At 37.4% G+C, this 25,327-nt stretch overlaps 2 protein-coding genes across 2 annotated transcripts in view; one reads left to right on the top strand and one right to left on the bottom strand.

Moving 5' to 3' along the window:
* LOC120425917 (histone acetyltransferase KAT7-like) overlaps positions 1-25,327 on the bottom strand; it is a 70,132-nt gene that overhangs the window by 9,073 nt on the left and 35,732 nt on the right. The window lies entirely within an intron of this gene.
* On the top strand, positions 2,020-18,433 carry LOC120425912 (uncharacterized). The gene is made up of 3 exons (XM_039590532.2): positions 2,020-2,144; positions 10,485-10,720; positions 18,125-18,433. Exons 1-3 carry the CDS (start codon positions 2,046-2,048, stop codon positions 18,288-18,290), a joined length of 501 nt encoding a protein of 166 aa, XP_039446466.1. The 5' UTR covers positions 2,020-2,045; the 3' UTR covers positions 18,291-18,433.

Here is a 25,327-nt window from a genome sequence, read left to right as displayed (position 1 = left end):
GTTTGGTACGGTATGTCCACGCATCCTTCCTCCCCTGTAGATTCTATGAAATGTGATCTGTTCTCAGAATCCTCTCTGCGGTAAACATCGCAGTAGGACTGGCCGCTTCAATTTGTGTATTACAATTTCGAGTGTTCTCGAATGTACTGCAATTATTAATAATGACAAGAAAAGTGCAATTTCCCGTCCCGGGAATTACCGGAAAAAAATATTTGCCGTTTCCCGGGAAATTTCTAAATTTCCCGGGAATTCCCGAAATACAAGCGGAAGTATACATTTTCCTACCTTTTTGGCAACAATATTTTGAAATCATACAAAAAATAATAATTAGAGAACCTTATTTGATTTTATTCTTTTCAATCTACTGTTCAAATTGAACTGATCAGCTGGTCTGTAAATTTCATTTCAAGGTTTAATTCAGATAATATTTATTTCTGAAGCATTCACAACTAGGAATATCGTTTGCTTAGATGTTGGGCATCAAAAATTACGCTATTATGGAATGAATATTACGTATTTTATTTTCGACAAACCTATTTTAACTTTTTTTTTGTTATATCATTTGAAAATAAGATATTCACCATTTTTGTTTACCTTGACCAAATTGGATGAAAAATTGAATTGATATAATTAAATTTTTCAAAAAGGGTTGTTTGAGAAGAATTTGTTTAAAAGTATTCGAGAAATAATTGTTTTAAGATATACATTTTAAATATGAAAAAATATCGTTTAATTTCAACCACTTTTACACTATGAAAATTATTTTCATCTAATTAATTGAAATATTAGGCCATATAACCATAAAACTAAAATCATACCATAAATGGAACCATGAAAAATCATTAAAAAAAACAACTTCGAATCACATGAAATTCACCCAAAGAAAACAACCATTTTTCAAAAACTCACTTTGTGATTTCATGAAATAGTGCTTCAAGTTAAATAACGCTAGAAATTAGATTTTTAACGCAAATTCAATGATTTTCATTTATTCACAAGTTGAGAATACTAATTTTGCCATGAAATACATTATTTCTGCATGATATTTTTTTCATTTCAACTTTGTGGTCACTGAAACAAATTTAAAAGCTATTTTATTGTTGTGGAGCATTAATTTTCACTGTCCAAACACTTTGATTAAACAAATACTTCTCAGCAAAAAAATCCTATCAATAGTTTTTTTTGATTTGGTAGATTCCTTTAAGAGATACAGTGCCAAATTTCGAACGGATAAAAACTCGATCAATATTCTTGCTGCAAGTGGCGGAACAAAACAGAAGGAAGCCAAAATTGAATCATTTACTCTGAAGACGCACATTAATGTCATTTCGTGGCCCGCTGCAATTGCTTCATAAAGTCACGAACTCTGCGGGTTCCGCTCTCTCTTCCCAAGTCCAGAACCAGTAAGTGACTATCAAAATTACGAGCCGCACATTAGTATGGTAGCTCGCAACTGAGCTCTGCTTGGTCGATTAATGGGTGATAATTTGCTTTACTTTAAAGTGTGAGCACTCCTTATGGTGCCGGGTGTGGCCCGTTTTGTGCGGCCGCGGCGGACAAATTCGATTCGCATAATGACAGGTTAAAAATGGGAAAGGGTAATGCAAAAAAGACCAAGCAGAAAACAAAGCTTGATAAGAGCTTGATTAGTTGTGTAATTGCAAAATAAGCAATAAGGTTGTTCTTGAATAATTTGAGCAAAACTTATTTTTACAAACATTCCATCAAGTCATCAACAAATATTTCAACACTAAACTCATTAAAACACCTCCAAATTTAAATTTTTCAGCAAAAATATTTTTAAATTTTGCTGAAAAACAGGCACACCACTGTAGCAAATTAGAATATTATCATTTTCAATGAAGCACACGGTATCACTTGAGAGGCAAAGCAAATTACCTCGAAGTATATTGTGTTTACCCAGCTGGAAGCCTTTTTTCGTATAATGTATGTGAAAACTTGGAAACCTGGCACAGGGTCGACACTGGCATAGACAATCGTTTGAACCAGCTCACTAGTTTAATTGAAGCTTTTGCCGGCTCACCATGGAAATTATTAGTATTTCAGTACATTTCATATTTTTACTGGTCTTGCTCTTAAGTGATTTTGCCGGAAGTGATGATCCAAGATTTGTACCAAAATCTGTAAGTAGTTTGGGGAGATTTGGGACATTGAGCGTTTTCAAGCAGAAATTATGTAGCCGTCGCAAATATTTTGTTATGTTTATGCCAACTAAGACTTTTCAAGCCCTTTTGAAATGTTAGTTCTGATTTCGAAATTCTAAATTTGTATTCTTTGCAAGGTCGGATCAACAATGTTCACAATCGAAAATTGCAGAGAATTTTCTAAACTTTTTGAATTTGTCACACCTAGAAAAAATAAAACACTTTTATTTCTAAAAAAAATTACCCGAAAAAGAGCTTTATAGCTTTATAGTTTAAATTTTTAAATTTTGAAGAAAAATACGCAAAATTTCACCAAATTAAAAAGTGAAGCATAAAACTTTGAAAAAATGTTTTGTTTTGTTTTTTGTTTATTTTTTTGTCAGAATTGGGAGCAAGAGTAGAACACAAATTAAAATAAACTGATCATGTTTCAAAGAACTCCAAAACTTAACCTTCCTACGGTATTGGGGTCCTTTTCGGCCTTTTTGAAAATTAAATTTGCCATAACTTTTGCTATATACATGCTAGAGCCTTGAAATTTTCTGACATTAAATTTATAGTATAAATACACATTTCACAAAACAAATAAACCTTGGACGACCCCTAGGGGAGCGTCCATAACAAAAGTTACTTTAAAGGTATTGGGGTCCTTTTCGACCCCAAACTTTAAAAAATCACCAAAAATCCAGTTTTTGACCGTTTCCGGTTCTTTTGGTCACAAATGAAAGCTTAGAACGTCCCCTTTCCGAAACCGACCTGGAAAACCGGATTTGGTCACTGTGGCCACCGGGAATCGACTACAACCGAAAAAAGGCCTTTTTGAGACCCCAACATTGACGACCTGTATCTCCGGCAAATTTTAACCAATCAGGATGCTCCAGGTTGCATTCGACAGGTATTTACCTGTACTTTGACCACAAATATTAATATCAGAGCCAGGTGACCTACCGGTTCCGGAAATCCGGAATATCCGAAAAGTTCATATTTTCCTGTTTTTCACGAGTCATCCTGACCAATCTGATACCAATACTGTCATGATAGTTGAAATTGATCCATAAAACTTACTAAAAACACAATACACGATTGCCAGAACCACTCTGGAGTGTTAGTGGCCACTTCCGGGTAACCTGGAACCGGTTCCCGGGTACCCGATGAACGGCCAATTTGAATTTTTTGTTGAAAACCCATCATGTTGCATATCAAACTTCATGAAATTGAAAGATATGTCCATATTTGATAATGCCGTTAATCTCTGAGTCATCCTGGCCAATCTGGAACCGGTTACCGGTGGAGCCTTGGGGACACTTCCGGAATATGAGATAAACCCTATCATCCGACATATCAAACTTCATGAAATTGAAAGATATGTCAATCTACGGTCATGCCAATGTTCGCTGACCCATCTTGGCCAATCTGGAACCGGTTACCGGTAGCCCCTTCGGGACACTCCCGGAATATGAGAAAAATCCTATCATCCGACATATCATATTCCGGGAGTGTCCCCATAGGGCCACAGGGAACCAGTTCCAGAATGGATCAGCGAACAACGGCATGACCGTAGATTGACATATCTTTCAATTTCATGAAGTTTGATATGTAAGATGATAGGGTTTCTATCATATTCCAGGAGTGTCCCCAAAGGGCCACCGGTAACCTGTTTCAGATTGGCCACAATGTTTCAACGAACAACGGCATGACCGTAAATAAACATATCTTTCAATTTCATGAAGTTTGATATGGCGGATGATAGGGTTTCTCTCATATTCCGGAAGTGTCCCCAAGGGGCCATCGGTAACTGGTTCCAGATTGACCAGGATGGATCAGCGAACAACGGCATGACCGTAGATTGACATATCTTTCAATTTCATGAAGTTTGATTTGTCGGATGATAAGGTTTCTCTCATATTCCGGAAGTGTCCCCAAGGGGCCACCCGTAACCGGTTCCAGGTTGGCCAGGATGGCTCAGCAAATAATGGCATGACCGTGGATTGACATATCTTTTAATTTCATGAAGTTTGATATGTCGGATGATAGGGTTTATCTCATATTCCGCGAATGTCCCCAAGGGGCCACCGGTAACTGGTTTCAGATTGGCCAGGATGAATCAACGAACAACGGCATGACCGTAGATTGACATATCTTTCAATTTCATGAACTTTGATATGTCGGGTGATAGGGTTTCTCTCATATTCCGGAAGTGTCCTCAAGGCGCCACCGGTAACCGGTTCCAGATTGGCCAGGATGGGTCAACGAACAATGGCATGACCGTAGATTGACATATCTTTCAATTTCGTGAAGTTTGATATGTCGGATGATAGGGTTTCTCTCATATTCCGGAAGTGTCCTCAAGGCGCCACCGGTAACCGGTTCCAGATTGGCCAGAAAGGGTCAGCGAACAATGGCATGACCGTAAATTGACATATCTTTCAATTTCATGAAGTTTGATATGTCGGGTGATAGGGTTTATCTCATATTCCAGAAGTGTCCCCAAGGCTCCACCGGTAACCGGTTCCAGATTGGCCAGGATGGGTCAACGAACAATGGCATGACCGTAGATTGACATATCTTTCAATTTCATGAAGTTTGATATGTCGGATGATAGGATTTCTCTCATATTCCGGAAGTGTCCTCAAGGCGCCACCGGTAACCGGTTCCAGATTGGCCACAATGGGTCAGCGAACAACGGCATGACCGTAAATAGACATATCTTTCAATTTCATGAAGTTTAATACGTCGGATGATAGGGTTTATCTCATATTCCGGAAGTGTCCCGAAGGGGCCACCGGTAACCGGTTCCAAATTGGCCAGGATGGGTCAACGAACAACGGCATGACCGTAGATTGACATATCTTTCAATTTCATGAAGTTTGATATGTCGGATGATAGGGTTTATCTCATATTCCGGAAGTGTCCCCAAGGCTCCACCGGTAACCGGTTCCAGATTGGCCAGGATGACTCAGAGATTAACGGCATTATCAAAGATGGACATATCTTTCAATTTCATGAAGTTTGATATGCAACATGATGGGTTTTCAACAAAAAATTCAAACCGGTTCCAGGTTACCCGGAAGTGGCCACTAACACTCCAGAGTGGTTCTGGCAATCGTGTATTGTGTTTTTAGTAAGTTTTATGGATCAATTTCAACTATCATGACAGTATTGGTATCAGATTGGTCAGGATGACTCGTGAAAAACAGGAAAATATGAACTTTTCGGATATTCCGGATTTCCGGAACCAGTAGGTCACCTGGCTCTGATATTAATATTTGTGGTCAAAGTACAGGTAAATACCTGTCGAATGCAACCTGGAGCATCCTGATTGGTTAAAATTTGCCGGAGATACAGGTCGTCAAAGTTGGGGTCTCAAAAAGGCCTTTTTTCGGTTGTAGTCGATTCCCGGTGGCCACAGTGACCAAATCCGGTTTTCCAGGTCAGTTTCGGAAAGGGGATGTTCTAAGCTTTCATTTGTGACCAAAAGAACCGGAATCGGTCAAAAACTGGATTTTTGGCGATTTTTTAAAGTTTGGGGTCGAAAAGGACCCCAATACCTTATGTGTGATTTTTTTTTAATATCAAGGGAAGGTTAAAAAAAAGAGTTTCTTTCAAGTTTATTGGTCACTTACTAAGTGATAGTTTTTACTTACACCTGTTTTTTTTTAAATTTCTTGTGATATTAATATTTACATTTTCAGCAGCTTATAGTTTAAATTTTGTGGCATTTGGTCAAAAACCTATCAAGTTCGTTAATCGAATAATTGTAAAAATGATTTAATAATTAGAATTTCGAGCTGTTCTTTATTTGTGTCAGATTGTTTTTCAATATTGTTTTTTATGGCATAATTTTTTAAATATATTTTTTTTTAATTTTGAACCTGAGTCAACATTGTTTACATACATTTCTGGGGGGTTTGCCTCTTTTTTTCACATTAACCTTCGGGAAGTCGCGTGTTTTCGCCTTTCTTACAAGTGCCCTTACAAACTGTGTACAAAGTACACGTACGCGACCTCCGGTGGGTTAACACAAGTTGAAAAAAATGAGTTTTTTTAAAATAATACTTATTGTGAGATTTCGTTTTCTCTCAAACAACAAATACTTATTTGACTTTTTTGAATTTTATTGTTTTTTTTATCAATATAAAGCCTAGTTTGCACCTTTAATACCTTTAACTGGTAAACAAAAAATATAGTTTTATTGTAAGTGTATAAAAATGGTATTGAAAAAATAATATTGTTGCAAAAAATATTAAAAAACTTAATTATTACATTTGGGCATAGCACAAACCAGTTGAAAATTAAAGAGGAGAAGTTCCTTAAAATTAGTTCATGTGAAATGCAAATATTCACAGAATTAAATTTAAAAAGCTCATTAAATTTGAAATCATTATTTTGAAAACTGCTCACAGGAAAAATACAACATTTTTTTCAAACCAGTTTATATAACCAGTGCTCGAGTCGGGGTTCGATCCCCCGTCCTTTGGATTGGTAAGCAAAAATGCTAACCACTATGCCTTCGCGACTTGGTGAGCTATGACTGGAATTAGGAATACTGTTACTATCAACTATATACGCGCTGGGTCCTTGTCCATTTGACAAGGGTTCGGAAGTTCTAAATAACGTTTGAATCCGATTGGTCCAAAGTTCTTCAGGGCGGGGCTTGTCGATAAAGCTGAAGTACCTCGCGCTCGGCTAGCCAGCGTAGAAATGGGTCACCGAAGCTCGGCAGAGCTAACACCTTCCAAATGCCTATGCGAGTTAATTGCATGTATAGAATGTAGATCTCAAAATACATGGAAACAACTCAATTTGTAAGAAGCGACCGCGTGGTCCCGTTTGGTTGGTTGCACACACACGCACACACACACACACACACACACACACACACACACACACAGTTTATAAAAAAAACTGCTCATGTTCCAAAGATTGCAAATCCTCAAAAACAACCCATATTTTTACAAAGTGCAATTAGGAAAAGCAAGTTTAATTGAACCTTCTAACGCCTATGGTAGTTGTGCACCAAAACTTTAAGATCGAATTTCTCAGAGATGTGACAATATTTTCAACTGCTTCTTCTTGAAAATGGATTTTCTGAAAAATAGTGAAGTTTTGGAAGATTTGATGCAAATGGAAAAAGACAACTTTAGGTTTAGTTGAAAATTAGGGTGGTTCACGATTAGAGTGATTTTGAAAATCTAACTTTTCAGGAATATTTTTGGGATTTTTTTGTCTTCTAGAAAGTTGTTGGGGTTGCCAATCCAAGCAACTTTTGTCGAAGACACCAAAGTTTTATCTCGTTATCAACGCCTATTACGACCAAATTTGTAGAAAGCATCTGAGAAAACCTTCAAAAATCTGTTTTTTATCGTGGCAATTCATGGTTAAGTTTAAGAGAAAAGTGATATTCGGGGCACTTTCAGAGCTCTGAAAAACATTTATTTTTATTTTTTGACAAGTCGATTTGTACTTAACGGTCAAAAGTTACAGCCATTTTTAGGTTAAAAATATGAAAATTTAAAACTTAAATGTCTCGAAAAGGCGCAGGCGAAATTTTAAGCGCCAAGTTGCATTTGAAAGAAGAGATTCAGCACTAAAAACACTGAAAATTTTCAGGGGTGGTTTTGTGTAAACTCGAGATATCTTTTTTTGAAAAAGTTAAATTTTCAAGGGAAACCCACATGGGACCACCCTAACGAAATTTAAAAATTTGTCCAAGTATCTGTTTTACCATGTATTTTTGCCCACTGAATCTGGATCTGTCCTCAAAATTTTGATTTTTGGTCATATTTTGAGTTTCTATGTTAACAAAAATAAATAAATAAAAATTTCAATATAAAAAAATCTATATAAAATTATCTCTTAAACAATTTTAAATAATTTGTAGCCATAAAATCTAGTTTTTGTAAAGATAGAGTTTTCATCGGCACATAAAACAAGTTCCGTATCTTCCCGGTGGAGCACTGGTGCAAGCGTTCTACGCATAATTGTCCCATGTCATTTTTGGACGATTTTGACTTTATGACATTTTTAAGTTTTGATGTGTACTTTAAGAAAAACACATAAAATCTGGTACTTTGTTCGGAGACTCATAGAAAACAACACCAAGTCTGTTTGTCCCATCGTTAACCTTCTACGCATAATTGTCCCACCAAGTATTTTCTTACACGGAATCATTAGTTTTATTGAGCATTATGTATTGTTTACCGATTGTATAGCAAGAGAATCACAAATAAGAGTGATAAACTGGTAACCGGGCCATTAGGGACACATAGGGCGAATAGGAACCCACGGGACAATTATGCGTAGAAACACAGAAATCGGTCGAAAAATTTCAATCGCGTTTTTCTCAGTTGCACTTTTTTGAACATGGAACAATTATGCGTAGAACGGCAGTGCACCACTCCAAATTTTAAAATGTTTCATGGATTCAATGTTTGTGGCCAAAGTAAAGCTATTCCAGAAATATTGGACCAAAATTGAAAAGTTCGGTCTCCCCCTTCCCTAGTTTCACAATTTCCTAAAAAAAGGGTTAAAAAAATATTGCTAAAAACTTGTGCAATCCATTGTAAACTAATTTAAAAAAAACTACAGTGAAACAACCTTTATATTATTTAAGCATTTGTTTCAAAATATAGAAAAAAAGGTTTAAGATTTTTAATTTTGGTTTTTGATCAGAGTCAAGAAACAAAGCTAAAATGCCAAATTTTGTAAGAATAAAAACTTCTAATGACATTTTTAAATAATCTTTTTGAGAAACGACTCAAACATAAAAATATTTGAAACTGGAAGAATGTGAAAAATAACTGAAATTAAATAAGCAAAACTACCTTTTTTATTTTACGGGAAAAAAAATCAAACATGGTGGCTGACTAATATTTCCTTTAGCAACTTGCAGGGTGTGTCAAGATCGCACGATCTGATCGGAACTAAATTTCGCATGAAGAGTGAGGTTTGAAATAGTGTTTTGAGGATCTGCGAAGGTCAAAAGGTGAGACATTGCATGCTGCACAAAATTGCATCGTGAACACAATTTAGCGTTAAACGCACGTGCAACAAGACAGCACAATCACGACGAGTTACAGTCTAAACTCTGAATCTTCTTTTTTATGTCAAAAATATTAACAAAAAACTACCCTGCATAGAACACCAACTTTACGATTAATCTTCAAATATTCTCGGCATTAAGGTCCGTACGGTCTTCCCGGTGTACGGTTGAGCACTTCTCAACGCCTCGTTAATCGAATTATTGCAAGTGGACTTCGACTCTGGACAGCCACAGTCAGTCCCGGGTCGGGGTTTTCTTCGTTCGTAATTACCGGGTAAAGACCGCAGATTTGACGGACATTTCCGGAACTTTCGGCGGAACCTCAGAGGAGGGGTTGGCAACCCTGCCCACAGCACTCAATTCGAACTCATTGGTGCGCAACTCGGTTGGCGTTTTTTTGTGAAGGCCTCTCTCAGCAGTGGTTCTATTCGCAGTGCATCACTTAAGGAGAAGGAGGGTTGAAGGTCCTAGATTGGGTCTATTCCGTCATTTTTTTGTGTGGGTTTTAAGACTAGACCAAACAAAGGAACATCTACCTTTGTTCTCTTTTTCTACTTCTTCCCACTCCTGATAAGTCCAAGTGGACTTTGGACGGTTACTATCGACGTGGCGGGGGCTGGCTTCTGTTTTACGCACTAATTCTACAAGAGTATCCGTCACGGCTATTGGCACTGGACGGACGGCTGCAATAATTGCCAATGTACGTGCGGAAGTGGCAGTCGCTTGGCTCCGTTGGTTCTACTGTTTAATCGATCCGAAGGCTTCTGGATTTGGGTTAGCTTTGGAAAGTGTGGGAGGTGTGGCCTGAAGGTGTTATTTATGCAGTTGTCATTAAAGGCATCAGCAGCTTAAACGACGCGAGTCATGTTCCCGAAGAATGAACATGAGCTTTGAAATTGAAATTATCTGTGGATCACAAATTTTTCTTAAATAAAATATGCCCTTTTTTAAGGGACTCCATAACATTTTACAAACAACAAATTGGGTGGCCACGATAAAAAATGCATCGAAAAAAAACGACGTCCCCAAATTCCTTATCAATTTTCAGTAGTCGTTTAATGTGGCTCGATGTCAACCGTAATTGAATCATCATCGCTTTTTGTCCCCGGACTGCGTTACGCCCTGATCACTCGGAACGATCGAGGAGCGAAAAGCTGCACCACTTGTCAACGCAACGGAAGAGAGAAAACGCTTAAAAAAAACTAAATTCCCAAAAAAGAAAATAATTAAGTTATTGCCCATCTGTATGCAAATTAATCGATTTCATTCCCCGGCAGGAGCGCGAACAACCCGTGCTAATCGATTTCGGCACCACCGGTCATCATCAGCAGGGAAAGGACATCGTGGCCATGTTGCGGCTACGCGGACTGGCGGAACGACTCGGCAGCCAGATCGAAACGACCCAAGCGGAGATCTTCAACGCGTTGGGTGCACTGGATTCGCGGGGAAGCCCTCCCGACCAAGTGCGCTTCGTTCAGATTCAAACCGAGGACAACACCCGAGGGCTGGTCATGTGAGTGTTAGGTTTAACCCTCAAGGTTATTTTTTTTGTGTTCTGAAAACGTGTATTTTTGAATTTTAAATTAAAAAATTTAATGACATGACACGATTTTTTACAGTGGAGTTTTTTGAGTACGTTATCAAAACGGTCGCTTAGTTCTATAATTTCTAAATCATCACCACTGTGGCTGCTAATCATTGAAAAACAAGTCTTTTTCAAATGTTTAATAATGCAAGGGCTAGTACCACCCTGCGTAAAATAAAGTTAAAAAATTGAATTTGATTTTTCGGACCATTTTTTAAGGGAGAGGGGCGAGATAAGCTTTGAAAAATATTGGCAACGGCCAAAATTACAAAAAAATACAAAATTCAGGAGAAGGACAACAATAAATAAACCTTTGAAAATAAACCAGGTTTACCAGGTCAAAATATTAAAAATCTGGCAAAGCATCGATCAAAAATCTGGAAAAATCTGGCAGACAAAAATCTAACAATTCTTAATGATGAAGGGGAGGGATAATATGAATTAATTCAAAAGTTGGAAGAATTTAGGTGTCTCAACTGATTTTATGGCTTTAACAATGTTTAATTTACATTCTGTTTAGGAAAAACACATTATGTTATTTTTGATTTTCAATTAAATTCATTCATTTTAATCAAAAAGTTGTTCAAAAAGGGCATAAGGTGCAAAATCTGGTAAAATCTTTCAAAATATGGCACTGAGAAGGATGAATCTTTATTCTGGCTGACACTTTAAAAAATCTGGCATTCCCAGATTTATCTGGCAACCTGGCAATCCTGGCTCTAAAGTATAAACGGTGAAATTAAAATTCAATCCATTCCAAAAATCGCAATTAAATATTAACATTAAGGCTAATTACAAAATTAAGCATTGCTTTTTTTCAAAACATCAAATGGGATTTTTTTAAAAGCCTCAAAAATGGTACGATGATTTTATAATTATTATTACAAACAAGTGGGTCTTTTTCTCTTTTAGAGTGCTTTCAGAGCGCCTTTCTAGAAACTTTGCTAAAGACATTTAATCGATCAGAATACTTGTACTTATGATAAAAAAATTATTTGCTGTTAAAAAAAGGTCTTTTGTTGATTTGGACTAGGGAATCAACTAAAGAATGAAATTTTTCAGAAAGCTAACTCCAAGAAATTTGTGAATAAATTTTTCAAAAATCTTTTGATTCAAATTCAAAACATTAAAATCTAGCCCAACCCAAAATGTCCAAAATAAGTGTTTTAAGCCATTTTAAAAGGTTACTCGACATTCGGATCTTTCAATATTAGAAAGCAGAAGAAAAAGCAAAAAAAACACAATTGTTTCAAACATTGAAAATCGAAACAAATGTTTCGCAAGTTTAAAAATTAAAGCTTACTAGATGACACTGAAGCAAATTAATTTTTAACACAATTTAAACTGTAACCCTCTTGCCAACCTTCTGTGGCCGAATGGTTACGGGTTTCGCCTCATAAGCGGAATGTCATGGGTTCTTCTCAGGGTGGCAGCCTTAGGTTTAAGTTCAGAGGTAGCAGCAACCGCATGAGTATAAAACGGTTGCTTCACGTGCTCTTTAAGCATGTGATCGATCTTGGGATATTCTTTTGCGCCTCTTTCCCAAAATACATTCCTCGTGCCTTCGCATGTAAATAATGCCCAGCCGATCGGTATTGCACTGCAGTCCTGTCGCATTGTCCAGATCAGAGCAAAGGGAACACCGCAAAAGTAGCGCTGCAAAAAGACAATTGTCTTTACAAGACCCCGCGCGGCAAATAATAGCTGCTGGGAAGAGCTTGAAAAATGACACGAAAAAATTGTCACCGCGGTTCTAGCGATACATAGCGCACAAGGCACAAGGAATGGAGTTTACAGCATCTGGATGGAACAGCACTTTTCCTCTCAATAGGGACTGTGTTATAGATCTGGAAATGCTTAATAACAGTAAAAATGGGTAACACGCTACAATAGTTCTCGTAATCAGGATTAAGTGGCTTAATACTCAAACAGAAAAAAAACCTCTACTGCCCACCTTTTTTTCGTTTATTTTTTATTTTTCCCGTTTTATTTCTTTTGTTTTATGTTTTTCTTGTTTAGTTTTTAAGTATTTTAATTTGCATTTCTTGTTTAGTTTATGTTTGTTTTTGGCAGTATTTGGCCTATTCTACCACCTCCAACCATTACATTTTGCCTATCTATTTTTTTATGTTTTTAACAGTCACTTTTTGCCTTTCTTACTAAAGAAAGGTATATGGTTTGCTTTTGCTTGTTTTTCACATTTTCTGCTATAGAAAAAAATGCATAGTGGCATAGTCTGGGACACTACAAAAATAACTGCATACTTCTTTTTACTTAAAATAAAGGAAATGTCACTAAAACACAGCCAAAGCTGACTCCTAAAAAAATTAATACAAGTAAAACTACTTCAAACAAGTAAAACTTTAAACCCCTAAAATTTTCTAAAATTTCAAGAGTTCTTCTTTCCAATGCTTTCTATAGGGGTAATTCTCTACCAACTCACACGAAATCGGGAAAAGTTGCCCCGACCCCTCTTCGATTTGCGTGAAACTTTGTCCTAAGGGGTAACTTTTGTCCCTGATCACGAATCCGAGGTCCGTTTTTTGATATCTCGTGACGGAGGGGCGGTACGACCCCTTCCATTTTTGAACATGCGAAAAAAGAGGTGTTTTTCAATAATTTGCAGCCTGAAACGGTGATGAGATAGAAATTTGGTGTCAAAGGGACTTTTATGTAAAATTAGACGCCCGATTTGATGGCGTACTCAGAATTCCGAAAAAACGTATTTTTCATCGAAAAAAACACTAAAAAAGTTTTAAAAATTCTCCCATTTTCCGTTACTCGACTGTAAAAATTTTTGGAACATGTCATTTTATGGGAAATTTAATGTACTTTTCGAATCTACATTGTCCCAGAAGGGTCATTTTTTCATTTAGAACAAAATTTTTCATTTTAAAATTTCGTGTTTTTTCTAACTTTGCAGGGTTATTTTTTAGAGTGTAACAATGTTCTACAAAGTTGTAGAGCAGACAATTACAAAAATTTTGATATATATACATAAGGGGTTTGCTTATAAACATCACAAGTTATCACGATTTTACGAAAAAAAGTTTTGAAAAAGTTACTTTTTGCGTTTCTCTTTGTTTCGTCGTCCGTTTCTGTCGCGGGTGACCATGAACGGCCATGATCGATGACGACCAACTTTTTTTCAGTGTTTTTTAACACTCCTCTAGACAGGCTTCGATTTAAAAATCGCCAAAATTTTTCAACCAATTTTCAACTAAAATCTATGGGTAATTCTCCGCCAACTCACACAGCAGTTGCCCCGACCCCTCTTCGATTTGCGTGAAACTTTGTCCTAAGGGGTAACTTTTGTCCCTGATCACGAATCCGAGGTCCGTTTTTTGATATCTCGTGACGGAGGGGCGGTACGACCCCTTCCATTTTTGAACATGCGAAAAAAGAGGTGTTTTTCAATAATTTGCAGCCTTAAACGGTGATGAGATAGAATTTTGGTGTCAAAGGGACTTTTATGTAAAATTAGACGCCCGATTTGATGGCGTACTCAGAATTCCGAAAAAACGTATTTTTCATCAAAAAAAAAAAACACTAAAAAAGTTTAAAAAATTGTCCCATTTTCAGTTACTCGACTGTAAAATTTTTTGGAACATGTCATTTTATGGGAAATTTAATGTTCTTTTCGAATCTATATTGACTCAGAAGGGTCATTTTTTCATCTAGAACAAAATTTTTCATTTTAAAATTTCGTGTTTTTTTCTAACTTTGCAGGGTTATTTTTTAGAGTGTAACAATGTTCTACAAAGTTGTAGAGCAGACAATTACAAAAAAAAATGATATATAGACATAAGGGGTTTGCTTATAAACATCACGAGTTATCGCGATTTCACGAAAAAAAGTTTTGAAAAAGTAACTTTTTGCGTTTCTCTTTGTTTTGTCGTCCGTTTCTGTCGCGGGTGACCATGAACGGCCATGATCAACGACGACCAACTTTTTCAAAACTTTTTTTTCGTAAAATCGCGATAACTCGTGATGTTTATAAGCAAACCCCTTATGTCTATATATCATTTTTTTTGTAATTGTCTTCTCTACAACTTTGTAGAACATTGTTACACTCTAAAAAATAACCCTGCAAAGTTAGAAAAAAACACGAAATTTTAAAATGAAAAATTTTGTTCTAGATGAAAAAATGACCCTTCTGAGTCAATATAGATTCGAAAAGAACATTAAATTTCCCATAAAATGACATGTTCCAAAAAATTTTACAGTCGAGTAACTGAAAATGGGACAATTTTTTAAACTTTTTTAGTGTTTTTTTTTTTTGATGAAAAATACGTTTTTTCGGAATTCTGAGTACGCCATCAAATCGGGCGTCTAATTTTACATAAAAGTCCCTTTGACACCAAAATTCTATCTCATCACCGTTTAAGGCTGCAAATTATTGAAAAACACCTCTTTTTTCGCATGTTCAAAAATGGAAGGGGTCGTACCGCCCCTCCGTCACGAGATATCAAAAAACGGACCTCGGATTCGTGATCAGGGACAAAAGTTACCCCTTAGGACAAAGTTTCACGCAAATCGAAGAGGGGTCGGGGCAACTGCTGTGTGAGTTGGCGGAGAATTACCCATAGATTTTAGTTGAAAATTGGTTGAAAAATTTTGGCGATTTTTAAATCGAAGCCTGTCTAGAGGAGTGTTAAAAAACACTGAAAACCAAACCTGAAAAAAATCTATTTGAAAATTTGTGAAAATTTTCTTAAATTTTCCCTCTGGAGCTTTGAAAATCGAGCAATTATTTTCTGAGGTACAGCTTAACAAAGAATTCAAATCGATGAAAAACAATTTCTGTAAGTGTCAACTAATAAGCCTGTAATTATCAACTGAAACAACCAAATATTAAAGATAAGCAAAATTGTTTGATGGTTTCACTAAAAATATTTCAAAAAAAATTATAACTTGGTCTGAACTGTAAAATTCGGAAAATTATGTTTTTGTAGACTTTTTCAAAAGTTAAACTTGATTTTCAAATGTTTGGAATATTTTTATTGAAAGATTTAAACATTTCGCAACAGTTTTATTTTTAAACATTCAAAATCGACCCATTAGTTTCCAAGATATCATCAGTTGAAAATTACAGGCTACACACATTTATTTTGTTACCGAGTTCGGTAGTTGAAAAATCGGTAAAGTTTAGATCGGTAAACCATCTGTCAAAATGAACAAAATTTTACCGAATTTCGGTTGTACGATGAACAATAATGAACTGCATTACCGAATTTCGGTAATTTTTTACCGAATTTGGTAATTTTCAGTTTACCGAACTGTTCAGCAGTTGTAAATTTGGTAAACTTAACCGAATTCAGTAAAAAATCAAGGACACTGAGGAAAATTCATTTTTACCGATTCGAGTTCATTGTAAGGCTGTCTTTCAGAATCGAATTTCCCGATTTTCAAAGTAAAGAAAATATTTTTTTTTGCTTTTCTTTCAAGAATTATTTTTAAAATGCAAAAAACGAAAAGAAATCGAAATAGTAGTTTATGCAACAAGTTGCAAAAAGAGGATTTTTTCAGCACGAGTCGTACATTTATCCAACGAGGTTCACCGAGTTGGATAAATACGACGAGTGCTGAAAAAATCAAGTTTTGCAACGAGTTCCATACAACATTTTTTGCAATTTCAAAAAACACCCATTGAGTGAATTTTTAAGTCGAATTTTCATGTATTTTGCCAATAAATCGTTTAAATCAAAAAAATGTTGAAAAGTGTTACTTTTCGAAACAAGTGCTGAAAAGTTCAACTTTTCAGCACCCATTTCAGTGCTGAAAAGTAGAACTTTTCAGCATTTATTTTGAAAAGTGTTGCTATTCGATTCTGTTATTTTTGGTACAGAAAAGTAGGCTATTTCGTCGTTCAAGAATGACAGGAAAAGTAAGTAGTTTCACGACGGAATTGCAAAAATGTATATTTCAACATGAAATCGGTACGTTTTATAAAAAAAATTAAAATAAATAAATAAAAAAAAGTAGAGTTCTTTTTGATTGCAAATTTGATTTTGCTTCAAAAAACGATTGAAAAATTTCGGTTTAAAAAAATATGTTTTCTAAACCAGATTTTGCACCATCACGTACTTTGGCTCAGAAGATGTCTTTTTAGTCCCCTAACCGATATCAAAAAATGTCGGTGTTGTATCCCTTGAAAACCCTTTCCCTTACCAAAAATAACAGAATCGAATAGCAACACTTTTCAAAATAAATGCTAAAAAGTTCTACTTTTAAGCACTGAAACGGGTGCTGAAAAGTTGAACTTTTCAGCACTTGTTTCGAAAAGTAACACTTTTCAACATTTTTATTTATTTAAGCGATTTATTGACAAAATACATGAAAATTTGACTTAAAATTTCACTCAATGGGTGTTTTTTGGAATTGCAAAAAATGTTGTGTGGAACTCGTTGCAAAACCTCTTTTTGCAACTTGTTGCATAAAGTACTATTTGGGAATTTATTTTTTAGTAATAAGACTGTTGTAAATATTTTTCAAACCCCTCTTCAAAAACGGCCATAAAATCGAGGGGCAAAAAATATTTTTTCAGTCAACTTCAGAATTTTAATGTAATTGTATGTGCAATCAACACAATTTTAAGTCCGTTCCTCTGAAATGATAAGTACGCTTAAAATTTTTGAGTTAATTCAAAAATATTTTGAGCGTATTGTTTCATTTTTTATATTTTTTCCCATAAAATTACGTGTCTCAATTTTTTTTTCCAATTGAGTAACGAAAAATAGCAGAGGCATTTAAGCTATTTTTGTATTTTTCCGATGAAAGTACTTTTTTTTGAAATTCATCGGTTCTTTTCAAACTAAATTTCCGCATCTTCACCATTTCAGGCTACAAATTATTGAAAAACACGTATTTTTTTGCATGTTCAAAAATGGAAGGGGTCGTACCGCCCTTCCGTCACGAGATATCGTAAAAAAAACCTACACAGGAAAAAATATAGTAATCCAGTTGCGTGTGAAAAGCTTGGGTCTAAATATTTGGCATGAAGAGGGTTGATCAACCTTCACCAACACAGGGTGTACCTTCCACAAGTTTCAGCCTAATCATAATTAAATTAATAATCCGCACACACACATAAATTGACCTTCCAGTTTGAGGGGCCCACCCTGAAGGGTCACTAATTCGACGCCATTCGCATATTTTAAGCGCCTTAATAGCGAAAAATTTGCACCAATTTCTTTGCCCTTCGTGAATTTATTCATATTCATCATGTTGCTGCTTGATGACGATCATCAAGTTGAACGATCCCGGCGGGCACGATTCAGGGATCAACACATTTTCGTAATGGTTTTTTGTGTCTTTCATTTTTTCTTGCAGATGGACCTCTAACGGGTTCTACGTGTCACTGAAGTTCGTCCTGCTGCTGCACTTGGTGGTACTGACCGTACTGGGACTGCTGTGCCTGGCAAGATCGGAACAAAAACAGACTGTGACGACGGAGTCGCAGATGCAAATCATTAGTTCGAAGAGTATCGAAGTGTAACGGGACATGTGGAATATCAACTGGTTTAACAAGGTGTTTTGTTAGAACTGAATTTGTGTAAAATATGAGCTCTTATATTTCAAAGTTTGAGATAAAAATAAAAATTAAATAATTAGATATGTATCATAAAAAAATGAGATCGAAAAGAATGCGAGAAAAAAGCGATTTTTTTTCCTGATAATTCCAATCAGTTACGATACGATCTCCAACATGCAATTCCACTATCAATTTCCAGCTCTAAAACAAATCGTCCTCTCCCGAAGCAAACAAACATCCAAAATCGCAAGGTGGAATTCGCTTGCAAATGATTTGTGGTTATGGCGGCAGATGGCCCAGGTTCTGTCACGATTAGTTTCGATGGGTTTCCTGCCCGGAGAGAGCCGGACCAACGTCGCCAACCATTAGAATTATTATTCAATTTCCACGATAAGCGCATCGGCGGCGTCGAGATAGGAGTTGTTGACCACCAAACGGGAGGCCGTTCCCGAGCATGGGTAAATAACAAGGGAAATGCGTACACGCAAACCAAATCCGGTGAACGTTGAATGCTCAATCGCCGCTGCCCATCCGATGTTCACAATGTTGAACATCAGATGTTCAAACCGTTACAAAATTCACCAATACTACTACAATCTGAATCATACGATAAAGCTTTTTGTCTTAGTGTGCGTCATTTTTGCACATCGTACTGTCAAAAGAAGAAATTCTTCTTCATACTTTTTAAAATAGCCAGCCGCCTGCTCTTCTTTTTGAACCAGCTTGACGTTTCTCTTACTTAGCGCTGTCCGTTTTTTTTTGCCCGTCTGTCATAGTCGGGTTTTACGGAGATCCGCGAATTCTCGCGGGCTGTGCTTGGCCAACAGCGGTTCCGATTGCCCGGTTATATGGTTCGTTAGTGAGTCGCCAAGTTGTGAAATTTAAAATGCTTGAAATATGCAGGTAGGTCACGACAAAGATTTCGGGCCACATTGGCTGGAAGTGGCAGAACGAGCTAGTGAAAGTCCGTGTGTTTTTCTTTGGGAAAATTGTTTTCTGACTCAACACCTAAAAATTGCCTCCTTTTTCTTTTTTTCAACCGCAGCAACAGAACGAATTTGAAAACCGCAAGCTCGGAGTGAAGGTTTCCGATAGCACCGTGGGATGCGCTTTTAACCGTAGGTTGCGAAACAAGAGCGGCCACCTCACGTTACGTACCACGTACCGGAAAAGCACCTTATGCTGACGCACATAGCCGTCCGGAAGCACCAGAACCGGCTGAAACATCCGGTCATTGATGTGGACATATTCCTGTAGATTTCTGCCTCGAAGAACAAAAAATGTGAGTGTCCTTTTAAGATCTTGTAATTTGTTAAAAATAACGTCTTGCTTCTCAACAGCCCAAATACATTTCGCACCGAGCGGACCCGTTTCACCTGGTATGGCCACTATAGACCGCTTCAAGGAAGGCCTGGTGGTGGGTATCGAGTACGTGATAAAGCTGAAGGCGCCGGACCGGCGCGAACCGAGCCACCACTGCGTGCTGTCCGACAAGAAGGGCGACCCGCATACGATTGCGGTGGCCAGTACAATCTACATCCACCGGAGCATGTTTTTGGTAAGAAAGGAAAGCTTTTTTTCGATTCTCCGAATCACTTGGTCTTTATCCCCGCAGTAAAAGTACTACCTTAGAGTGATCAACGAGTCGGCGCCGACGTGATCGCTCGCTCCATTCAAACGGCGGAAGAAGCGCTCGAGTATCACCACGACCGGATGACGCCAGAAGTTCACGAGTTAACCATTACAATGGCAACCTGACCATGCACCTACAGAAAGTGTTGCCGAGCGCACTGGGCTCAAGATTGCGGAGGAGATCAACAAGAAACACCTGCAGAAGCAGCGACCTGCCTCGCTGATTCGGGATCTATCGCCGCTAGTTGTTCCGGCTATGTCGTGCGATAGTCTAAGCCGGCACTGGAAGAGTTCGGACTCGATCTCCAGCATGGATTTGGTGCAGAGCATTTCCTCGAAGGAATTCAATGGCACCGAACTCCAGCAACCGCAGGTGGCCAAACAGTAGCCTTCACGTACGGCTGAACTTCTGGAACTAGCCCACGTGCAGCGAACTGTCCCAGCAGCACATGAAGGTGAACTTGACTCTATTGCTCTCCCAGCTCTCGTGGACGCGTCCGTTTACCAGTGTGTGATTCTTTGGCGTCCTCGGGACACTTTCCGGGAACTCCGGGATGCCCCCCCATTTACACCAGTTGCTGAACTGCAGCGAATCCACTCAATTTAAACTCTTATTTGAACTATTGATCTAATGTAACACATAAAATCATTTTTTTCAGTTTTATTCAAAAAGGATTCAAAATTTAATTCCAGACCAACACGAACCGCTGGGTGCACAGATGCAACATTGTCCTGCTGTTGCAAGAACCTGGCGCTGAACATGCTGAGGGAGGGTGAGAAGGACATTCCCGGACTGACGGATATACCGCGTCGTCTCGGACCAAAGCGTGCGACCAACATCCGCAAGCTGTACAACCTGACCAAGTTTGTGGAGAAGCGCCCGCTGCCGGAGAAGGACGGCAAGAAGACTAAGTCCAATTCATCCAAGATCCAGCGTCTTATCACTCCAGGTGTGCTGCAGCGCAAAAGATCTCGTCTGGCCATCAAGAAGAGTTGCGTTGAGTCGCGTCCAAGTACATGAAGGTGCTGGCCATGCGCCGTCGGAACGTATCTGCCGCCGGACCCGACTGTCGTCCGTGCGAGAATCGCGCAGCTCAGTTGGATCCGAGAAGGTAACCGAAGCCGTCAAGACCGCCAAGAAGTCCGAGGCCGGCAAGAAGGCTGTCACCGGGGACAAGAAGGAAAAGAAGATCTTGAAGAAGGACGCAGCGGGCGGAATCTGGCCTTGCGATTTTTGTAATTTGATCTTAATGGTGACACAAAAATACAGAGTTAACAAATTCTACCGCACTCTGCAGTTATAGAATAGACCTAATCAATGGTAAACATAACAACTTGGTATTTTCTGTTGAAGTAATAAAACAATTGCTTGCTTTTTATTCCCATATTCTTCTTCGGAGAAATATTAATTAAAACATATTATTTTTATTGCTTGAACACCAAATAAAACTCAGTTGAGCGGAATTTTCATATTCAATGCTTAGCTTAGTTTTATTTATCGTGTTGAAGCAATAAAAATAATATGTTATGATATTTCAATTAATATTAATTTTTCGTACACATTTGGTTTGCGTCCTGGGGGAATAAATCCATCTAGTGGTGAAAAGCGGTACTATCCCAGCAACGGCAAAGTACGGTGGCGCCGCCAGTGGTGAATAGTGAAAACAGCCAAAAGCTGCGCGCGGTGACACGCACACATTCAAATGAACTGTCAAATTTCGAACAAAGCAAGATGAACATCGGATGGTCAGCGCGCTTTGAGCATCGGATTCTCATGATCGTTTATGATCATTCGATGTTCAAGATTCGGGTACCAATGCTCATAAAATTCGCATTGGCGGTTTTGCGTGTAATAATACCTTTCTCTGGTATCAATACCAAATTTTGGTATTCCTGGACCCTTTAAAATTTGTCTTAAGGATTATGCAAGAGCAAAATGTGCTATCATACCAATTTAAGGTATTGTTTTGATATTGCAAAATTGCAGAATTTGTCAATGGTCGAACACCACATTTTGGTATTCTTTTGGTATTAAAGTGTTTTATCAAATTCCTCTGAAACTATGGGAAAATTTTGACCAATTTTGACAAAATAATTAATTTTGCGCTAAAATGATGTCTCAAAGGGAATGCTTTCATTAAAAACCGGAAATTTCAAACTTGATTTTAAACATTTTCGATATACCCCCTACAGAAATGACTTGAAATTGTGGAAAATTTTCTAAGTCAGGATGGCACATTTTGGTATTATTTTGGTATTAAAGTGTTTTATCAAATTCCTCTGAAACTATGGGAAAATTTTGACCAATTTTGACAAAATAATTAATTTGTCGCTAAAATGATGTCTCAAAGGGAATGCTTTCATTAAAAACCGGAAATTTCAAACTTGATTTTAAACATTTTCGATATACCCCCTACAGAAATGACTTGAAATTGTGGAAAATTTTCTAAGTCAGGATGGCACATTTTGGTATTATTTTGGTATTAAAGTGTTTTATCAAATTCCTCTGAAACTATGGGAAAATTTTGACCAATTTTGACAAAATAATTAATTTGTCGCTAAAATGATGTCTCAAAGGGAATGCTTTCATTAAAAACCGGAAATTTCAAACTTGATTTTAAACATTTTCGATATACCCCCTACAGAAATGACTTGAAATTGTGGAAAATTTTCTAAGTCAGGATGGCACATTTTGGTATTATTTTGGTATTAAAGTGTTTTATCAAATTCCTCTGAAACTATGGGAAAATTTTGACCAATTTTGACAAAATAATTAATTTTGCGCTAAAATGATGTCTCAAAGGGAATGCTTTCATTAAAAACCGGAAATTTCAAACTTGATTTTAAACATTTTCGATATACCCCCTACAGAAATGACTTGAAATTGTGGAAAATTTTCTAAGTCAGGATGGCACATTTTGGTATTATTTTGGTATTAAAGTGTTTTATCAAATTCCTCTGAAACTATGGGAAAATTTTGACCAATTTTGACAAAATAATTAATTTTGCGCTAAAATGATGTCTCAAAGGGAATGCTTTCATTAAAAACCGGAAATTTCAAACTTGATTTTAAACATTTTTGATATACCCCCTAAAGAAATGACTTGAAATTGTGGAAAATTTTCTAAGTCATGATGATTTTGGTATTATTTTGGTATTGAAAGGTTTCATCAATTTTCTCTGAAACTATGAGAAATTTTTTAAAAATTTTGACGAGTTAATTAATTTTGCGCTAAAATTACTTGAAACCCAAAAATGTTATTTAAAGCTGATTTAATTTTTTTTTGTGATATACCCACTAATATTTTTTTCAAAAACGTTGAAATTTCTCTAAGTTGGGATAACCAAATACTTTGAAAAACGAGTCAATCAACAGATTATTGAATTTTGGTGAATTTCAATCCAGTTTCATTTCAATAATACTTATTTTTCAATCTTGTTATTTTTCAGTAGCTTCAAGAACTTCAAGCACAGGCCGTTCATCAATGACAAATGCATTCGGTGTGGTGAAGAATATCACTAAGAACAACATGGAATCATCAGGTGAGTAGATCTGGCTGTTGCATATGGATCATTACCGTTTTTTCACTAACACTAACACTGTTGCACTAAAAATGGTATGAAAATACCAAATTTTGGTATTACTTGTGCAAATACCAGCGACCAAAATGTGCCCTTGGTTGCCCAGTAATAGATGGTAAAATACCATGAAATCATACCAAAATCATGTATGTGAAAGACCACAGGAATACCAAAATATGATTTTCCAAGGGCGCGGGAATATCTAAAATTAAAACCATGGCAATACCAAGTTTTGGTATACAAGCAATGTTCACAAATCCAGAAGACCTCAACTTGGTATTGAAATGGTTTTATTTTGAGGTATTATTTTACCCTTGGAATAACATGGTTTGGTATTGTTGTGCCCTTCCACATACAAGATTTTGGTATGATTTCATGGTATTTTACCATCTATTACTGGGCAACCAAGGGCACATTTTGGTCGCTGTTATTTGCCCAAGTAATACCAAAATTTGGTATTCCCGTGTTATTTACCCCTGCTCGGGTTAGTGGAGCCAAAGGTGCAACCTGCCAAAGGAAGCGTTCGTTGAACTGCCAGGCTGTCCGAGGAGAATCTAATGAGCTTTGTGGCGTTGATCGCACACGCCTTGGAGGTATTGCAGCAAACTCAGCTGCGATTCACCCCGGGAAGAAAGACCAGCCGCTGAACGGCTGCTTGCTCTTTTTGGCAACATTTTATTCCAAATTGCAAATTAATGTACACTTCGAGAACGCAAGAAAGCTATTACCGAAGGTGTGTCTGGGAGGTGACGTGATAGGGTAGCCAGTTAGAATCTATCTCAACAATATTTTTTTACACCAGGGATTAAGGAAACGAGATTTGGAAGAAGGAAAAGCTTGATATGGTTCACTTTTTCAGGGGATAAGGGAAATTCTCCATGGTATGCTCAGGTTAGTTTCTCTTGATATTTGACGATTTATGGGACCCAAGTCCATTCGTCTAGGGAACCACCCTATGCGAATGGTAATGACTGTTTTCACTGTACTGCAATTGTATTATTTCTTGCAATTAACTTACTCTTTCATCGTACTTATCCGGTTCTTGAATTTTCCACCAATCATTCCTTGAGATCACAAAAAAAAATCTGTTTGGAAACCCTATCCTGAACCTCTAAACACGCCACTGTCCCGGGTTTGCAAGCGCCTTCAGCCTGTCATCATTTCGGGGGGTTTAATTGTTTATTTGTCTTGTATATCAAGTTCGTACTTGGCGGCCCAACGTGTCGTGGTGCCGCCTGGGTCCTCCGGGAAGACCACAACCATGACGAACCGACACCGGATTTTGGCCGGAGGTTGGCCCCAATAGGGCGCCTGTTGGGCTGTCAAACTGTTGCTCGGCAGCCTTCTTATACACAGTAAAAAATTGTGTCAAATTGGATTGTGTAAAATTCTTAGATATAATATTACCTCTTTTGTTATGTAATATTACCTCAATTTATACTGAAAGAGAGGCAAAACACTGAAATAGTGGTGAATTTACACATTTTAAGAGGTAATATTTCCAGATGTAATATCCCAACTTTTTTTCACCGTGCAGCCCATACAATGTATTCCGATCAAATCGTCCTCCTGCCAAAGTCACGCAATTTTCCAGACCGGATATCGGCCAAACATCTTAATTTATCCAATTTCCAGTTGGAGGTGTGTGTGACAAGGCAGCTGAACCGGCTAGGTGTCATGATTGCAAACCGCGGGCTTTGGATGGGCGTGGACGTGGACAAATGAGCACCAATTGATCGATTTGCATGCAACTTTGTTGCATGGGCGAAAGGATATGCACGGGTGTC

This window comes from Culex pipiens, chromosome 2 (genome assembly GCF_016801865.2).
Source record: "Culex pipiens pallens isolate TS chromosome 2, TS_CPP_V2, whole genome shotgun sequence".
NCBI lineage: Eukaryota > Metazoa > Arthropoda > Insecta > Diptera > Culicidae > Culex > Culex pipiens.
Note: the sequence above shows the minus strand (reverse complement) of the source record. Positions and strands in the feature narration are given on the sequence as shown.

Coding starts and splice junctions, on each gene's coding strand:
- LOC120425912 (XM_039590532.2), top strand. CDS start 2,046: ATGGAAATTATTAGTATTTCAGTACATTTCATATTTTTACTGGTCTTG. Junction 2,145..10,484: donor CAAGATTTGTACCAAAATCT/GTAAGTAGTTTG, acceptor ATTCCCCGGCAG/GAGCGCGAACAACCCGTGCT. Junction 10,721..18,124: donor AACACCCGAGGGCTGGTCAT/GTGAGTGTTAGG, acceptor TTTTTCTTGCAG/ATGGACCTCTAACGGGTTCT.